This window comes from Thermobia domestica, chromosome 9, assembly GCF_964235325.1.
Source record: "Thermobia domestica chromosome 9, izTheDome1.hap1.1, whole genome shotgun sequence".
Taxonomy (NCBI): Eukaryota; Metazoa; Arthropoda; class Insecta; order Zygentoma; family Lepismatidae; genus Thermobia; species Thermobia domestica.
Window position 1 is genome coordinate 267783210 of NC_137462.1, and position 17786 is coordinate 267800995.

General features: G+C 36.4%; 1 protein-coding gene across 1 annotated transcript; it reads right to left on the bottom strand.

Moving 5' to 3' along the window:
• Nucleotides 1-6712: 6712 nt before the first annotated feature.
• On the bottom strand, nt 6713-15976 carry LOC145660687 (cysteine-rich PDZ-binding protein). The gene is made up of 2 exons (XM_081726031.1): nt 15705-15976; nt 6713-7503 (listed from the first exon to the last, which is right to left on the bottom strand). Exon 2 carries the CDS (start codon nt 7461-7463, stop codon nt 7161-7163), a length of 303 nt encoding a protein of 100 aa, XP_081582157.1. The 5' UTR covers nt 7464-7503; nt 15705-15976; the 3' UTR covers nt 6713-7160.
• Between the last annotated feature and the right edge of the window lie 1810 nt (nt 15977-17786).

Here is a 17786-nt window from a genome sequence, read left to right on the forward strand (position 1 = left end):
ACGCTAATTTCACATCTCAAATTGTGAACTATCACTTAAATATAGGGTGTTCAGAAAGTTACGCAACCTGGTAGTAAAACATTGTTTTGTACACTTTCTACATTCCATGATATGGCACAGTAACCTCCATTTTTCTGTTAATGCAGCGGGAAATCCTTCAGCACATGTGGGTTGTCACTGGTCATATACGAGAATTTCGGGCATTAATATATCCTTCCAAATGGAACCATGCCTCATTAGTCCAGTTGTAATAATCGAGATTCTTCCGCTCTGGCATTATACATTCCATGAACCAACGAGAATAGTCTTTTTGGACTTCCATGTCTTCAGGAGCAACTTTATAGGTGGTACAATTTCACACACATGCGCAAGGACATGTGTACACAGCCAATGGCGAGCCCGGATTGGATCGACGACGGATTATTATTATGATTTTATTCTCAACATACATAGCTTGCACATCGATCAATTCTTCTTCTGTTAACAACCTTCGTCGACCGCTTTTCGGTGCGTCTACTACACTATCTGTCTCCTGGAAATTGTACAGCCGCTTGATGGATGGGGCATCTCTTCCGCACGTCTGTGTGTAGACTTTCCAGGTCAAAGCATAACTAACTGCTAATGCGGATGTACGCTGTTGCAGCGTATAGCCAATGGTTGCTCAGTTATTCGACACTTATAACGAACAAAAACAATTCGTGAGATTCCTTATAAGATTGCGTAACTGTTTGAATATGCTGTATCAAACCTAAAGAACATCTTACTCATTTATCATTGGTATTTGGCCATGGTTCTCATCTGAGACCTGTTACATCGACAACTTTAGCTCGGACAAGCATATTCGAAGTAAAATTCGGATAGAAGTCTAACCTTTAACATTTTCCGTGGGTATGGTCTTGATCTACTTATATTAAAGATGCCGGTTAATTTTGAAGAATGACATTTATTTTCCGTATTCAGCCAGTTTTATTGATCTATGATCCGCCGATTTTCGTAAGTGTCACCGTTTTCTGTACATAAATCACATAAGAGAGAATGTGACTAATAAATTTCACTAGTGGAAGAAGGTCGTTTTTTAATTCTAGCAAATTTTGATTATAAATATTGTAAGGTTCCATTCCCGCATGCACTGTAACCACATGTCTTTACAACGATCACAAGTTTTTACGTTCATAAACAAATAATACTAGGCATCGTAAGAGAAACCACACCTCCATGAAGATAGGAAGAGGATTTGGAAAAACTACGAATGCTGACTTCCCCTCATGAGTCCTCCCTTCAAGAACATGCCTATAAAAGAAGACCTCAAGTGATCACTCACCCATCAACACTTCCTCCTGAGACCACCATGAGCTATTGAGAATTCCCTTAAAAACCATCTCCTGAGGCTGCTATGAGCTACGGAGAATTCCTTTAACTACCTCCCGAGACTGTTATGAGCAAATAAAATATCCTTTAGTCACCTACTCCTAAGGCTGCTGTGAGCGAAGGAATGATCCTTGATACCTGTCTAAGGCCATTACGAGCTAAAAACAATTGAATCTTTATTCCGAGGCCACTTTCGTATGCCGAGCATCTTTATTGAACTCTGAAACATATACAAGAACTTCGTAAAATCTTTTATAAACTTTATTTTTTATAATAAAAGGTGACGGGTTTAAATCCCGAGTCCGTTATTTAAGACTCTATCAAACAGAACATTGCAATATACACTGCACTTACTTCCGGTAACAGGTTTGTTAAGTTGAAGCCCAAAATTTGGTGGCCAATAACTAAGGAACTAAAGACCTCCACTTGACTAAATTTTCAAATATCGGTAGACCTTAACAAGCTCTTAATATGCGTTGTTGTGCAGGCATTTGATTCAAGTGGCTATCAAATTTGGGGTTTGGACTCAAGTAATTCCAAACTCAAACTTTACCAGAAATAACTCAAGACCCAAATATCTGCGTAGTAAGCTCTTGAAGGTCTATCACGATGCCAAATTTGGTGAAGATCGGATGAATTAGATCAATCTCTTTTAGTGAAATTTCTTGATTTCACTGAATTCAAATCTAACTTCGATGGCCAACAAATTTTGAAACTAAACACCTATACACCGTAGTATTTCATACTATGCTCGAATGTGTCCGAAGCATGTCAACCTCTACCATCATACCAAGTTTGGAGTGAAATTTCGCGAAATCCAAACCCAAATTTGATGGCCAATAGATAAGAGAATGAATGACCAGTACACCACAATATTTCACGTACGTACTACGCAACACGAGGTCTACTATCACACCAAATTTTATCAAGATCGAATTAGTATCGTCGATAGCATACCACATATAGTAACTTTTCACAAATATAGTTAGTTCGTACCTCAAGCTAGTTTTTTTTTTTTTTTTTTTTTAAATCATTTTTTGGATGGGATTTGAGATTAGCGTCGTGTTCAGCAGCGAAACTATATGAGACTTGGACCTGCAGCTTACCGTGGAATTTGACGAGCTCCCGCAGGGGACATATTTAGTATTAGTACCTACCACACCGTTGGCTTGCTATACTTGTAGATAACTGTAGGGATTAGAATTCTTAACTAGCGGTTTACTATTTTTCGTATTTAAATTTTTGCTATTTTCTCGGAAAAGGCTCCAACAAATTAAACTAGATATATGAACTACTGTGTGAAAGAGTCAAAACTTCTTATAATTTACCCTAATAAAGGCGGACACATTATCAGCTAATAAACTATAATTGAATGTTGATAATGCTTTCAAACGGGGAACAAACAGTTAAAACAAATGCCGTTTTTACAACTTATTTTGCACTATTCGTTACGTCTTTTGAACTACTTGCATTATGTTGTCACACACTCCTTGAGACGTCAAAGAATTCTGTTTTCTGTTACAATAATCAACACTCTTATGTACCCTTGCTTGGACAGACGATCTTTATATGTTATATGATATGTTCGATGCAAGCGGGCTGAAATGCTTCCTTAATCAAGACTTCCACATTGTGGGGAGGCAATGTTGAAACGGTTCAATAGAGAGATATCAATGAAGAGAGAACGTATTCTTAAGAGACTGAATTCATTAAAACAAAATCGCCGTATGCCCTGATGCCTATCAACAATGTTCTATAAGATTTCGTATACTTATACATACGAAGTTTGGATAAAAAGTTCGTAGCCTCATTATGGAGTGGGAGTAAGGCGATGCAAACAGGTAATTTTGTGAATAGTACCCTTCTGCGTCTATACCTTTACCCAGTGCTACAACAGGTGATGAAGAAAAATTTATGGGAAAATAAGTTTTCACAGAACACCAATGACATAATTTGTGGCGATTTTTTTTTTCCAACTGAGGGAACAGATAGTAATTTGAAGGCGCGAGATCTGGCGAAGAGAGTGGATGAGGCATCAGTTAAAAGCCACGGCTGTCGTGTGAAGGGAAGCATCATTAGCTTGAAGCAAACGCACTTTTTTTTTTCTTTCTTCATGGCATTCTTCAGTTTACCTAAACTCAAATAACAAGACACCTTTCACATTCCAAAAAATGAATGCCGTGACCTCACAGGCAGACGGATTGACTACCTTTATGGGGATGGGGAGGAGGGGTATTTTCATTCCATGAATTGTCGTGTGTACTCAGGCTGAAAACTCAATTATCATGTATAGTGGCGGATCGCGCATAAAAAACATGAAGATTCTGTCCAAATGTCATTTTGCGAGTTGCGCTCGTTAACGCTTCTCACCAACAGTAATAATCTCGATAGAGCCGTGACAAAACCTTATGCATGCCCAGACGACAAGTTAAACGCTTTCACAGAATATCTTCATAATGGCTGCTATAGTTTTAGTAATCGATCGTTTAATTTCTTGTTGAAATCCTTCAACTTCTTTTGTATTTAGCAATCCACTCTTTGACTGCCGTATATGATGGAGCATGCATCCACGGTCCTTACGGTCTCTAGTCCTATTCCTTTTTGTGCAGGTAACGAGTGACTAACTGAGTTTTTTTTTTTTTTTCTCGGCACGTCCACCTTTATCGCTTCAATCACTTGTAAAATACAGGCAAGTGCAGTGATATTACTGGTTTTAACGGTACATACATCCAAAATATTGCTTACAAATTGCCCTACCCACCCCTTTATAGCATAGTTTGGAAGTCTAAATTTAAGAAAAATGAAGCAAACGTAGGAACACATAGCATTACAACACTAATTTTTCATTATGTAAAATAGTTATAGGACGTAACGTGTTTAAACATTTTTCTGTATCCTGATGAAAGAAAAAACACAGTTGTTAATGCATCATTACAATATTTGAAAATACTTAAAAATGGCTTCGTTATATAAATATTTAAACCGAAGAACGCATCAAGTGTTCGTTTTCCTCATATTTATCTCCAGAGCAGCCGTCTTCCCCTGATTAATCAGGCACCTTTTCAGGAAATTGTTTCTTAGCTCCCACCACATGAATGACGAATGTGTGTTTTGTTGAGGAGCGCTCAGCAGATAAATCAAAGCATCTTTCTGAGAATAGTTGTTGAATTTGTAGCAGAATCCGGTTCCTAAATGGCTTCTCAGCTATTCCCAATGAGGAGTCCAGTAATGCGCAGGGTCCCGTTCTATTGGAGACTGCCAGATTATCCCACAAGTAATTTATTTTTGTACCGTCAGGAAAAGAAAGATAATTTACCAGGAACACCATCGTTAGTCAGAACAGTCTCCACCGGACTCCGCAACCCTCTTCTATCTGTCAACCACTAGTTGAATCCCCGGCTGAAAGAAGTCCCTGGTTTTGAAAGCAAAGAATTGAGACACTGTTCATTGCACGTCATCTTCATTTTGCAGTGTTTTTCCGCAGTGGGTTAGAAGGCTACAGGAAAGAATAATCTGTTGATGCAAGATCTAATGAAAACGTCAGGTGGGGGATTTCCTCCCAGCCACATTCCTTGATCTTAGCACAGGCCCTTCTTGGCATGTGAGGGCGCGCGTTATCACACACTTGCGGTGAACTACAGCAGGACGTTCCAGTGCAGTCCGTAGATGTTCAAGTTGTTGCCAGTAGATATTTGCATTGATTGTTTAGTTACGTGGCAATAGCTTAAAATGGATTGTCCCATGGATATTCAATTAAAAGTGGAGGTCCTACTTTGGCACCGTTCTTGTGACTTCCCTTTCGGTACCCACTCACGTTTGCGCTTAATACTATGTTAGAAGACCTCTGTCATCTTTCAGTACAGAAATGGCTCATGTCTGTGATGGATGAGCAAGGAACTGCAAATGCCATTCGCTGCTGCTTCTGTTGAAGCGTTAACGCATGGAGTACCCATTTACCGAGTTTCAACATGTATCCAAGGTCCAGCAGATGACGATTAACGGTCGAACGGGTAACATGGAGTTCGCTGGCCAGTTCTTCAACAGCTTTTATTAGATTTGTCTCAACCGCTTCCCGCAGAGCATCGTTGTCCAACTACAAAATCTCCCTTCTCGTGGCTGGTGACCCCAGAAAGAAACTTCTGGAACCACCTCTAGCACTTCCACACATTCACAGCATCCTGACCATTGACGTTTCGTGCCCTTGCGCTTGCTGAATCCTCCCGGTGAAAGTCATACAGCATGTCATGCTGCGTGGTCCTCCAACATTGGCATAATCAAACACAAGCCACAATTCCAAAACATCGAGTAGATCATTCTCCTTCTACACGTTGATGCACAATGAAATGTTCTATATGACACTACTATGGCACATGCCGTCTACTTCACTATTCGCTCATGAGATGGCATCATTGTAGCGGTCTCATCAAAAAACATTACTTATGAAATGAGCTATGGTATTAAGAAAATACAACAAATTCTATCAAGCTGTGGGATAAGCCAGAGAAATAACAATACTAGATATGATTCTCCAGTTACAGATATATGGAAAAAATCATGGCCCTATGGTGATTAGACTGGTAACTCCTGCCCACACTATAACATGAGCCAGACGGGATCTGAAATACAACATGTATTCGGCTATCATAATGAACTTATAATGATCCGCACTAACAGAAAAGGCAGCTGTTCACACGTCGTGTCAAATATCTACATCTTAGTACTTAAATTATTTACGATGCCAGGTCGAAAAATACTTTGACTCTCCTTACTTATTCAATGACGTACAGAGATACTTGGATTCTTGATTTTCGCCCAACACTTTTTTGTCCATTCGTTAGTAAATGAAGCAAAGATGTATGCATGCGGTCGCTGACTTCTTCACCAACATGTTTTCGGGATCCCAAAATAGACTAATCATTCCTATACTAAGTACGTCAGAAGAAGTAAGGAAGTGAGGTAAGTTGCACGTTATTTGTTCAGATCTACTGAAGAAGATTTCAGACAATATCGAAACAGCACCATTAATAAATATTACATATTAAATATTACACGCAGTATGAAAGTACATACTGCCTAGCCACCTTCTATAACTCTTGAAGTTAATTTCACTGGCGAAAAATACGTTATTTCACTACAAATAGTATTCCATCATGACCTCTAAGCCAGCCTTATGTTTATCATATAAAATGTACTTAATGCTTATAAAAATGTTTATGAAATTCACAAATTTAATACCTTACATTCTTTGCGCAAATAATTATTTTCGTGGAAATCATTCTGATTGGGAAATAAAAGAAAAGAAAGAAAAAAGAAAAGAAAGGCAGGAAAGCTGTGTATATATACATTAGCAGTGTATCAAACTTTATTTTTTTCATATACTGATGCGTTACAACTTCCAACACATTTTTATTGTCAACTTCTTTGATATATCTTGGGTAATATTACCACATAATGACCATTCCGCGCTTGTACATTTCTTCAATAAATCTATTTCAGAAGCATGTTAAAAATGTTCGATGGACGTCTGTATGTATAAAATATATTTTTAAAAATAAAAAATAGAACAAATTTTTGTGACTCCCGTGACATTTAGTTATCACTCATGAAATAAAATACATTAGAAGCTCATGATTTTTATCTACTATGTTTTTTACGCAAACGATTGTCATGTTCATAGTACTATCAATATTTCATGATCGCATTTCATTAAAGTTCTTGATCCTTGGTATGCCAATCCTATACAAGAGAGAAAATGCATATGTAGTTCTACAATACATTAGTTCTGAAATGCATTATGCTGATGACTGTTTATAATTTTTCGTTTCCAAAAGCTTTTTACCGCACATAGCACAAATGCCCTTCTTATACGCACAAGATTGACAATAATGAGAACCGACTTGGTGAACCTTTTGTCGACATATACGACATGTTTCAAACTTCGGAGTGCAGGGGTTAAATCTGGCTTTTTTGGCTGTTAGTGCTTTATTTTCACCAACCTTCCGACCACCACTTTCCACTGTGTTTCGTGCTCCTGCTTTCCATGGGTCTGGCGTAATAACACGTCCCAACTTCTTCTCACACTTTTCACACACCATTTTACTTGCAGCAGTCACATTAAAGAACGTTCACAATGTCCTGGAAATAGAAAATAAAAATATTACGCATATTCGTTTAAAAGTAAAACGCAGAGTATTTAAAATTCTATTTGTTATATCAGTAGCTTTCAACTGTTACTCTGATGCCAAGTGTCTGTAAAGTATATATATATCTTTATATCATAAAAATGCTAGTTTACGTGCAAAACAATACCAAGTAAACAGAACCTTTACGCCTTCGTGCATTCCCAGTTTGCAAACACTCTAAATGTAATGTCTTTAAAAAGGCACCTCTTCTATCGGATGTGAAGGACTGGACTACGTGTTACAATGAAATTTCGAGCTAAGTTGGAGATAGTATAGTATACGAAGTCATTCATACTGAGTTAGTTTAAATGGAATAGCCGGATTGAGAAGGCAACAATTCTTCTCGTAGTTAAGTTTGTGCAAATTATAATGATTGATGGGACAACAACTTGACGTTAAGTCAGCCCTCGTCAGAATCACCTTAACGGCTAGAACACTGCAGTGTGGAAAATAATGAGAATCTACCCATACTATTCCTCCCAGTTCGCTGAAAATGAAAAATGTTCAATGATCTTTCGCAAAGCAAAATATTCTGATGTTCTCCCATTGTCTTGAGAAAAACAGCTGGACGAGAGCACAATGAGCGAAGGATAAATGTTAGGACAAATACGATTCCATGTAAAAGATTAAAGATAAGAACACTAAAAGTGCTTACCATATTCCAGAGAGGGTAATAACACAATGTGAAAGAAGACATGAAGCTAAATATTCAAGCTTGGTAGGAATATGTAAAGTTAGATCAGGAGGTACAGTGAAAGTACAGAGAAGAAACTGTAGAACGTTCTATTCGGGTAATGAAAACGCGGATGTGGACGAATAGAGTAGCTGTGTGATTCTGGGAAAGCATCTCAAACAAATGGTGATGACCGTCAGGCTAGCGGGAAAAAGAAGAAAGATATGGTAATACTATTGCGAACTTGACGGACGGAAAAGGTGAGAGACAGTCTTTATATTGGGTTGGCAATTCTGTTAATCTGGTGATATGGTAGCGTATGTCAATGTCCTCTTGTTAATATTTACGATTTGCAAAATTTCAGCGTTTTCTATTTATTACTATAAAAGTTATATGATCTACCCTGTATACACTTACAAGTAATCCCCATTCTATTTTTGTAACACATGAACTGAAATTACTTATTTTATTGTATTTTGGGTTTTCATGTGTTCATTCCACACTTATTTGCTTGCTTTTTACTACGTCCTACGTCTGTTCAACTACAACAAGAGTCAGCGGCATATGCAAAAGAGGGTTCGGGGTTTAAACTCCATACCCTTGAGCAGGCATTTTTATGGGAAAATAAACATTTAGTATATTAAAACATAGGTACACAAAAAATCACGCTTGTCCTGAAAGGATATGGGATTGAGTGCATGATCCTGCCCCTCGAACGTCTGCATAACGCTACTGGGGAGAGTAGAATAACAATAAAAATGATTATACTTATGTGTACCACATACAGAAGTAAATTTTTATTAGTTACAATGTCTTCACTCATTATTCAGATTACTGTGATTTGTTTTGTAGTGGCGTATAAGCGCAGTGAGCTAACTTACGATGCGTAACCACAGAAGTCTCCCAAAGCTGTCCCACAAATAAGGCTTCTCGAAGCAATCGAGTATGTTAAGTTAGTGAGTACAAACAATAATAATATCCCAAAACTGTCTCGCAGAATAACATACCGTCTTATGTTTTGTTCTTGTATAGAGATAGCAGTTTGGCGACTACTATCGAAACTCACTGATGTCGTGTTAAAGTATCAAAGAAAAGTTCAAACATAAATTTTAACTACCTGAAGTAGGGCAGGAAAAGTTGTACTAGGTAAACAAATATAACCACACTTTTTTAATCAACAGAATATCAGTTTTCCCATTACTTTCGTTCACGAACATTCGTACCGTCGCTAACGCGCCTGCTTCCAACAAATGGCCACCAGCTTCGCCCTGCTCTTACTCAACTTAGACGTGGTTACCTAGATTTTTTTTTTTTAATACTGCGTTTATAAGCTCTTCTAATGTGAAAACTGCTCTCATTAAAAACAGCTACTAAGAGCACATTTCCTGAAAAGAGAAGAGTGTGAACTTAAGAATGTCCACTTTGCAGCTGTAGCGTATATTGTTAAGTTTACCCAAAGAAGTAATACCATTAAGTTATACATGGCCTTAGATTCTATATTTATACCTTTTTCTTTCTCCCAAAAATCACTACTTATAGTCATTATATCCTTCTTCCTCCCACAAATAATCTATACGTCTAATGCTACCTGTAAATTCTTTTAAAAATGCGCCAGAGGATTCCAATACCTTATATCACTCGCAGAATTTTAACATTCGTGCAATCGTAATGTTAGTTGTCTTGAACACAATACAAATATTTTCGGTGCAGATTAAGAATAGTCCGTCAAATTAATAAAGCTTTTCTAGCTTCAAATGATTTCCTAAGACAATCTGGATTGTTATTACCCTGGCGAATGCCCCAATAACAACGTACAGATTGATAATACACGTACAAACTAATGTGTTATCTTACTATACGCAATTATTTCATTCAATATTTCATAACGGTCTTTGTGCAGCAGTTGGTCCACCATGTCTAGGCTTAAGTTAGGATGGTTAATTTAGTTCAGGTTAGGTTGAGTTAATTTACTCTATTTTCGATTAGGTTCGATATATATCTGGACTTACTCTACGACACTTAACCTGAATTCACTCGCAATGCCTTAGAAATAGGGTAGGAGATGCATTCATAAATACAGATTCTCTTTAAAAGGACTTATCCTTGCAGGTATATAAATACGCGCCCAGATCGGAATATTCTATAAAAGCGATTGTGCAAAAAACAAAAATCAACTTGTGCTAGGCAACCATTAAAAGCGAAAATGCAACATAAAAGAGTCAGAGCCAGAGCGAAGCAGGGTGACCCGCGCGTTAGCGACAGAGGGTATGCGCTGATAAATACAGACGGTGTGAAAAACAAAACTTGATATTGCATAAAATCACACAGTTCAGTGTACTTGTACTGGAATCACACCTGTAACTCTATACCTGTAAACATAAAATTCAGGTATCCTACATCGTGCACAAACCCTCTTTCAATAGAAATTAGTAGTTTCGCATTTGATTTTAATATGCACTAATTCACTTTAACCATAGTATGTTCCTTGTAACGGTTTCACACTTGTAAACATGAAATACTCGTACAAAACAACTTGTAAACATTGTACAAAACTCCTCCGGTTAAGTTCCCCTCATGGCCTCCGTGGTCGGCAGAATATAATGTCTTAAACGTTATTTTTCCTAATTTTGTTATGGTTATCTTCATGTAATTTACTCAGAATTACTCCTGCTTCATTTCTTCACTTCAGCTGTTAATATATATATATATATATATATATATATATATATATACAGTGGTGGAAGTGGGACGGTATACGGTGGTATGCCATATCGCCTCTGGGTTTTATGATCAGGACATACCATCACTGGAGAGTAGATGCTAAATACCTTTAATAAATCCATTTTTATAGACAGTAATTGACGATTACCTTCGCACGTAAGAAGATTTTATTTCTTATGTAGAAATAACTTCTAAGTTGACAACACGACATTTTTGTTATCTTTTTCCTACCTTTTGTTTTTAAAATGAGATTTCTTCAAAGAAGTTCATCTAGTTTATATTTTGATGTGTCATATTAAATTGGTTCTTTCTTGTGTGTGTGTGTGTGTGACTTCTTGGCTTAATGCATATAAAAGTCGTGTTTTGAGTATGGGCGGATTTAGGGTGTTGTCTGCTCTGGGGAGCGGATTTTCCGAGGGTATGGAATATCCCTCAGTAGAGTGGGGGTCCCGGAGTTTTCCCGCAGGAAATTGTTAATATAAAAACTCGGTTTTTGAGCATTTTCGTGTATAATTCTTTATAATACAACATAGAGATTTTTTTTCTCAGAAAGTTGTTGGCAGAAGATCAAAGTCTCCCCATGTTCCCCTTCCCCGTGTACATACAAAGAAGCTCCCCAATGGTTTTCAGCCATTATGTAAATAGAAATGCAATCTTTTAGACAACATATCCTCACTGTATTTCAACATTTAAATAGTCGGTATGTCGAGTTAAAATCGTAGTAAAACATATCACCTCTGCCTTATATATATATATATATATATATATATATATAAAATCTTTCAACTGTTCAGTGTTGCGTACTGTCATACTTAGAAACAATGAAAACAATGTTCCAGTGGAATTATTATAAACTTGTTCCCTCGCTTGATCACTATGAAGGAGGATATAGCTTGACATACATACACGAACTAATCAAGGATCACAAATCAACTTCTACTAGGTGCCCACTAAACACGAATACTATCTAACCGAATCAAGGAACGGAGGAGAGGGAACAGTGCGTTAGCGCGCCCGTAGGGAGCAAGGAGTCAGTGACAGAGGGTATGCGTATAAACACTTCATATGGCATGAAAGCATGTATTGCTTGTTGCACAGCTTCGTGGGAATTTCATGATCACTTTATACACTGCTTTCATACACTCCACTTCATCAAACATTAGTAAACATTATTAAAACGAAACAATGTTTAGAATTTCTTTGATTGCAATTGCATAACAATAATAACAGACTATAAAAAATCACAAAAGAAACATTCATAAACTTATATATTAAAAAAAAGTTCCTTTTGTAGTATAATCTCTTTAAGTAATGAATGGGGAATTTAGATCTGAGTATAATACGAATAATATACGGGAGTGAAACGTGATAACCCACAAATGCGTGTTCATCAAGATTTTACGAACACTTACACTTTTACAAACATTTTTCGTTTTCTGGTTTAAACCGCCTTGGTTTAAACTAGCCAACCATGTCTAGGATCAAGATTTGTACATTATTCTCTTCATAATAAAACAAATTTTCAAACGGTACCCTTCAAATGTCTCAATCATGTATCTGGAACGGGTAAATCACGAAAAAAGGAATTCTTTGTTAAAATTTTTTTAAATTTTTACCTGTGGACTTCCCCCCCCCCCTGTTTTTAGGTCAGAGATCTGAAAAAAATCTGAAAAATACTGAGGGGTGCACTGAGTAAATGTGCAAAAGTAAGCCCGCGAAAAATAATATTCCCCAAATAACCCAGATTCCCGTATAAAAGAGGATCTCAGGTAACAGTTTCCTGAGATATCCCTATTTATCCTAGGAGCATAGTACGTACATCATTTTCTTCAGAATAGAACAGCCTTTCAAACGACACCATTCATGTGTCTCCATCTCAGGCGGAAAATTCATGAAAAGAGACATTTTTTGTTTAAAATATTTTTTAAAAACATTTTTGCCCCTCTGGACCCCGCTGTTTTTCCACGCAGAGACCTGAAAATTATTAAGGGGTGCACTGAACGAGTGTGCAAAAGTTCAGTCTTCTGATTGCAAAATGAATAATAATAATAATAATAATAATAATAATAATAATAATAATAATAATAATACGCATAACAAAAAAATCTTTTTAAACTTAAGACGTCATCACACACTATGCCTCAACGCAAAAAGGCGTGAAAGCATATGTAACGTGTTCTAAAATGCCTCCAGTCTTGAAGAAAACTAAGTAAAAAGCCATATTCGAACTTTTTAAATCGAATAATGAAGATTCTACCCTATCACCTAAAAATAGGTGATACAAATTAAAAGGTTAAGCATTAAGAAAAAAGTACAGCAACGTTTATCAAAATGACTCTTTTTTTCACAAAAGTTACTGATATTTGGCAGGGGCCTATTTTTAAAAACTCAGAACCAGCTTGCGGCATGAAATACATAAATTTCGCCTGAAGTTATAAAATTAAAAAAAAAAAAAAAAAAAAATGGAGACGGGATAGGATCCCTCTAAATACGCCCTATCATCTGGGAACAAACAAACAGACGCACCAAAAAGAATTTTCGTTTTAAATGTCGATGGCGATTTCCCAGTCGAAATAGTTAACGATTTTAAAACCCAAACCCAATATTACGAAAAGAAGAAAGCAGGATTGCTCCGTTACCTGTTCAAAACAGGATTTTCCCTAATCATTCTCTGCATGACACTTGTTTTCATACTACTATACTGTACATTTGAGTCTCATTGTATTATGATTATTAACTTCCATAATCGAAATAACAGAGCAGAAACGGGATTTTACTTAATTTCACTTTAAATTAATTTATTTCGGAATTAGATTTAAATCAAGGATTTTTATTTAAAAAATCAAGTGATTTAAATCTTAACCCAACCTGTTATGCACTAGTTTTTATGCTGTATTTTGAACAATAATCACTACCAAGCGAGCTAGTATCACAACCTAGTATTTTGTGGGAGACACTAAATAATAATATTTTATTATTATTATTATTATTGTGAGGTCCGCTGATGCAGCAGCAATGCTCTCTTTCCAATTGTTTGATGCTCACGGTGCCGATTAACTGTACGGAACAGCATATTTGTAGTAATATCTTACTACCTCATTGTGTATATAATCGAAATATGTTGTCGTTTTATCTGTGAGACCTACATAAAAATACATTAATAAAGTCTGGGATAATTTTGGAACTCGGGGGCCAAAATCAGGCAAAAACCACAATGTTTACACGAGAAATGAGTTAATGTTACGTAAGCGTGAATACTAACATGACCTAACCTAAACCATCAAAAATACAGAAAATATAGGAAGAAAATACGAATTGTAAGTAAAGAATTCTGGACCCCCATATCCAAATATCCTAACCTACCCAAACCATCAAAAAATGCAGAAAATGTAGGAAGAAAGCACGAAATTTAAGCAAAATATCCTAGCCCCCCAGTTCCAAAACTTCGCCAAAAGTTTAAACTGTTAAGTATGGATTCGTTCATAATTTAGCCATTCACCACAGTATACGAAGTAAGTACTATCTGAAGGCAGTCTGTTAACTCATGACTCGCAAGTCTAGAAGCGTCAGAAATTTAAGGGATCCATATATTTGTAAAATTTACGTAAGTATTCTGTCATGGTATTTTAGAACACCAATGTATAAACAGTGAAAACGTATCGGGATATTACCTGAAACTTGCACATTAACGTACAGGTACATAATCGAACACGTAAGGCAAGGGTTTTTGTGTGATATATAGTGTTTTATGCTAACCTTGTTTGTGTAGATACCCATCGTCGCCGACGCACTTGCTCCCTATGGAACACCCCTGTGCTGCTTTGTGAATCCTGCAGCTACGCTTCTACCCTGACCTGGTTAGATAGCATTCGTGCTTTCTAATGACAACTGGTAAACTTCACAATGCCCGCTCCAATTGGTATCTTACACAAACACGAGAATTTACACTTGATTAATTTTAGTAACGTGCAGGGTCAGTTTTACTATGCGGATCCATAGTATAAGTAGTAGTGGTAGTAGTAGGAACGAGTTAGAAGTCGTACAGAGTTTCGTTGGGTGCTGATATCGGGCAGGGTTCTAGAACACTGGCTCCCTTCTCATTTAGCTGCAACAAAGACAGAAAACAGCGTGCTCTGCGTGGCTCTAACCCGCCTTCACTCGCTAGCGCTCGCTCGGCCACTAATCTATCCACTAGCCAATCCACTATCCACTAATCTAGCCAATCTAGCCACTAATCTATATAGAAGACCTGTGTTCTAGAACATTCCCCTGTTCTCGACATAAAATGAGCAAATTAAAAGACTTCCCCAAATTTGTTCGTATATTTTACAAGATGTGTGTCCGTATAGTAAAATTGCATCTTTAGTAAAACGGGTCCAAACCTTCTAAATCCTCAGCTAACCCAACCCTACTATACTATACATCTTTAAAGCGGTCCTACTTATAGATACACAGCTGAAGCGTATATTGAAAAAAAAAAAATCCCGTGGCAAAATTACACAAATTAGTTACGCTTTTTGCACAATAGCTTATATTACACGTACAATGAAGCCTCCCAAAAGTAGGTCTGCACTGAGAAATGCAAGTCTACACTCCAAAAATGATTGTTTAAGTTATAGAGATTACATTTACTGAAAAAGCATATATGCAATTAATTTATGTATGGATCTGTACAATAAATCTGCACTGAAAGAATCGAAACAAATTAAATGAAATGTACACGTCTAAGACATTTATCTCATATAAAGCGTAACAATTACCTTATGTATATTCCACGAAAAATACTTATTGAAAACTGCTATAGACACTCCTTCTATAATTATATAAATAAAACTACAGAAACTCCTGTTGCTATTTAAATATTGTTTTGTTTTATCTGCCTCTTCAAGCTCAAACCATTCTATAACCTCAACGTTTTCTGCTAAACTCTGTTTACACTTTCTTTCATTTACTTCTTCTTCACTCACTGTTAGTTTCTTCTTCTTTGGTACTTTTAGCCTCAGCGTAAATCACTCGTCCGACACATACAAGCCAGGCCCGTGCTGGCCCACCGGGACGTGTCCCGGTGCGCCCTCCAAAACATCACGATATAAAGATACATTTTTTTAGTAATAAATTCTTACAATTTTATCGGTAAAGAACCCGTGAAAAGTGCAGTGTGCCCTTTACATTAGGCGCCCTTGTGAAAGCACATCAAACATGAACGATTTTATTTATTCTTCTGGATACCACAGTTCTTTACAATAAATAGCCTACATTCAGTTACTGTTGGTAAAGAACCCGTGAAAGGTACAGCACAGTGCGCCCTTTACATAAGATGCCTTACGAAACATCACATTATAAATATGTGGTTTTAGTTATCTTGTATACCAGCTGTGTATAATAAATTCAAATAGTGACTGTTAAGGGCGTTGGCACTCTACTCAGAATTACTAAAGAACGCAATTTATCGAAATGATCTGTGTATATAACATTATAGCAATATATTTAATAGTAGTAATGATTAATTTTATGTTGATATAATCAATATGCGCTTATATAATTAATTAATAATTAATTAAAATTTGTTCCAATTTAGTGCAATAATTAATAAAAATTTCGTTCCGAAACTTGAATATGTTACTCCCTGATTATTATTGATTAGAATGAAATGGTATTAAATTTTTCTTGAAGCTTGATTTGTTTTTAATTATCTTAAGAACTAGATATTGGAATGAAAAAATGCAACTAAACTGCACACCACAGCGCAAATCCGTTTTTTGATTACTTATATTTGTCGAAAGAGGCCAGCGATCTTCAACATTTATATATCGTTCTAAACACTGAAATGTCTTCTTCCTCTCGATATTATACTTCATCATGTATTACCAACGTACTTTATGTATTTCGAGAATAAATGCGCAAAGTGTTAACATTTTAAAAGGAACATCTGTACGCTAGCGCCACTCGCATTTTCGACGGAATGTTCTACAACTACAAGGTCCTACTATCACCTATTTCGCAGTATAGCTAACGAGTTGAAGGTGTTACCAATCAGGCGTGAGCTGATATACTGCAAATAGCTACATAATGGCTCGTAAACGACCTTTATCAAAAACCAGAAAACGAAATAAGCGCTCAAAATCTGCTCGAGCCGCCGCTAAACGTCGCAAAACTGAAATTGTTGTTTCTGTTGATGATTCTTCCCCATGTTATCAAGAACAAGAAACCGCTGAAAATTCAAGCTGATATATATAAGCTTCGTGTTACTGGAGTATGTTAGTAGATAACTCTTTATATTCGTTTTACTTATTATTTAATGTATATTTACATTATTTTTGTCTCTGGTTTTTAATTATGTTTTGTTTTCGTTGTTTAGCATCTGTTCTCAGTACCTACCAGTTTCTATATACAATCTGTAATATATTGACTCACTATTTAGACTGGGACGGAATATTGTACTACATTTAATACTCTCTCACTGCGAACCAAATAAGGGTACCAGTGTACTATAAGTTATTTCAATAAATTAGAGTGCTAAGAACAGTGGCTCGCAAGGATACCCGTGAACCGTAAGCCATACCAGGGGGTCTATCTTCGAAATCTTGGTTTACGTAGGTATAATATTTGTCAATTAGGATCGGACAGTAAGCAAGATATAAATAATGTTGACGATTAAATAATATTAACATGTGAGAATCATTTTCGTTCTGAAATATTCCATAGTACGTATAAAATTTGTGCGTGTCATTTTGTTCGATCTTTAGCACAATATAATAATAATTTAATGTTAATGGACTAGAGATTATGTGGAATTAATTATGATGATGATACATATCATGACAAAGAGCGATGTATACGAA

Coding starts and splice junctions, on each gene's coding strand:
- LOC145660687 (XM_081726031.1), bottom strand. CDS start 7,463: ATGGTGTGTGAAAAGTGTGAGAAGAAGTTGGGACGTGTTATTACGCCA.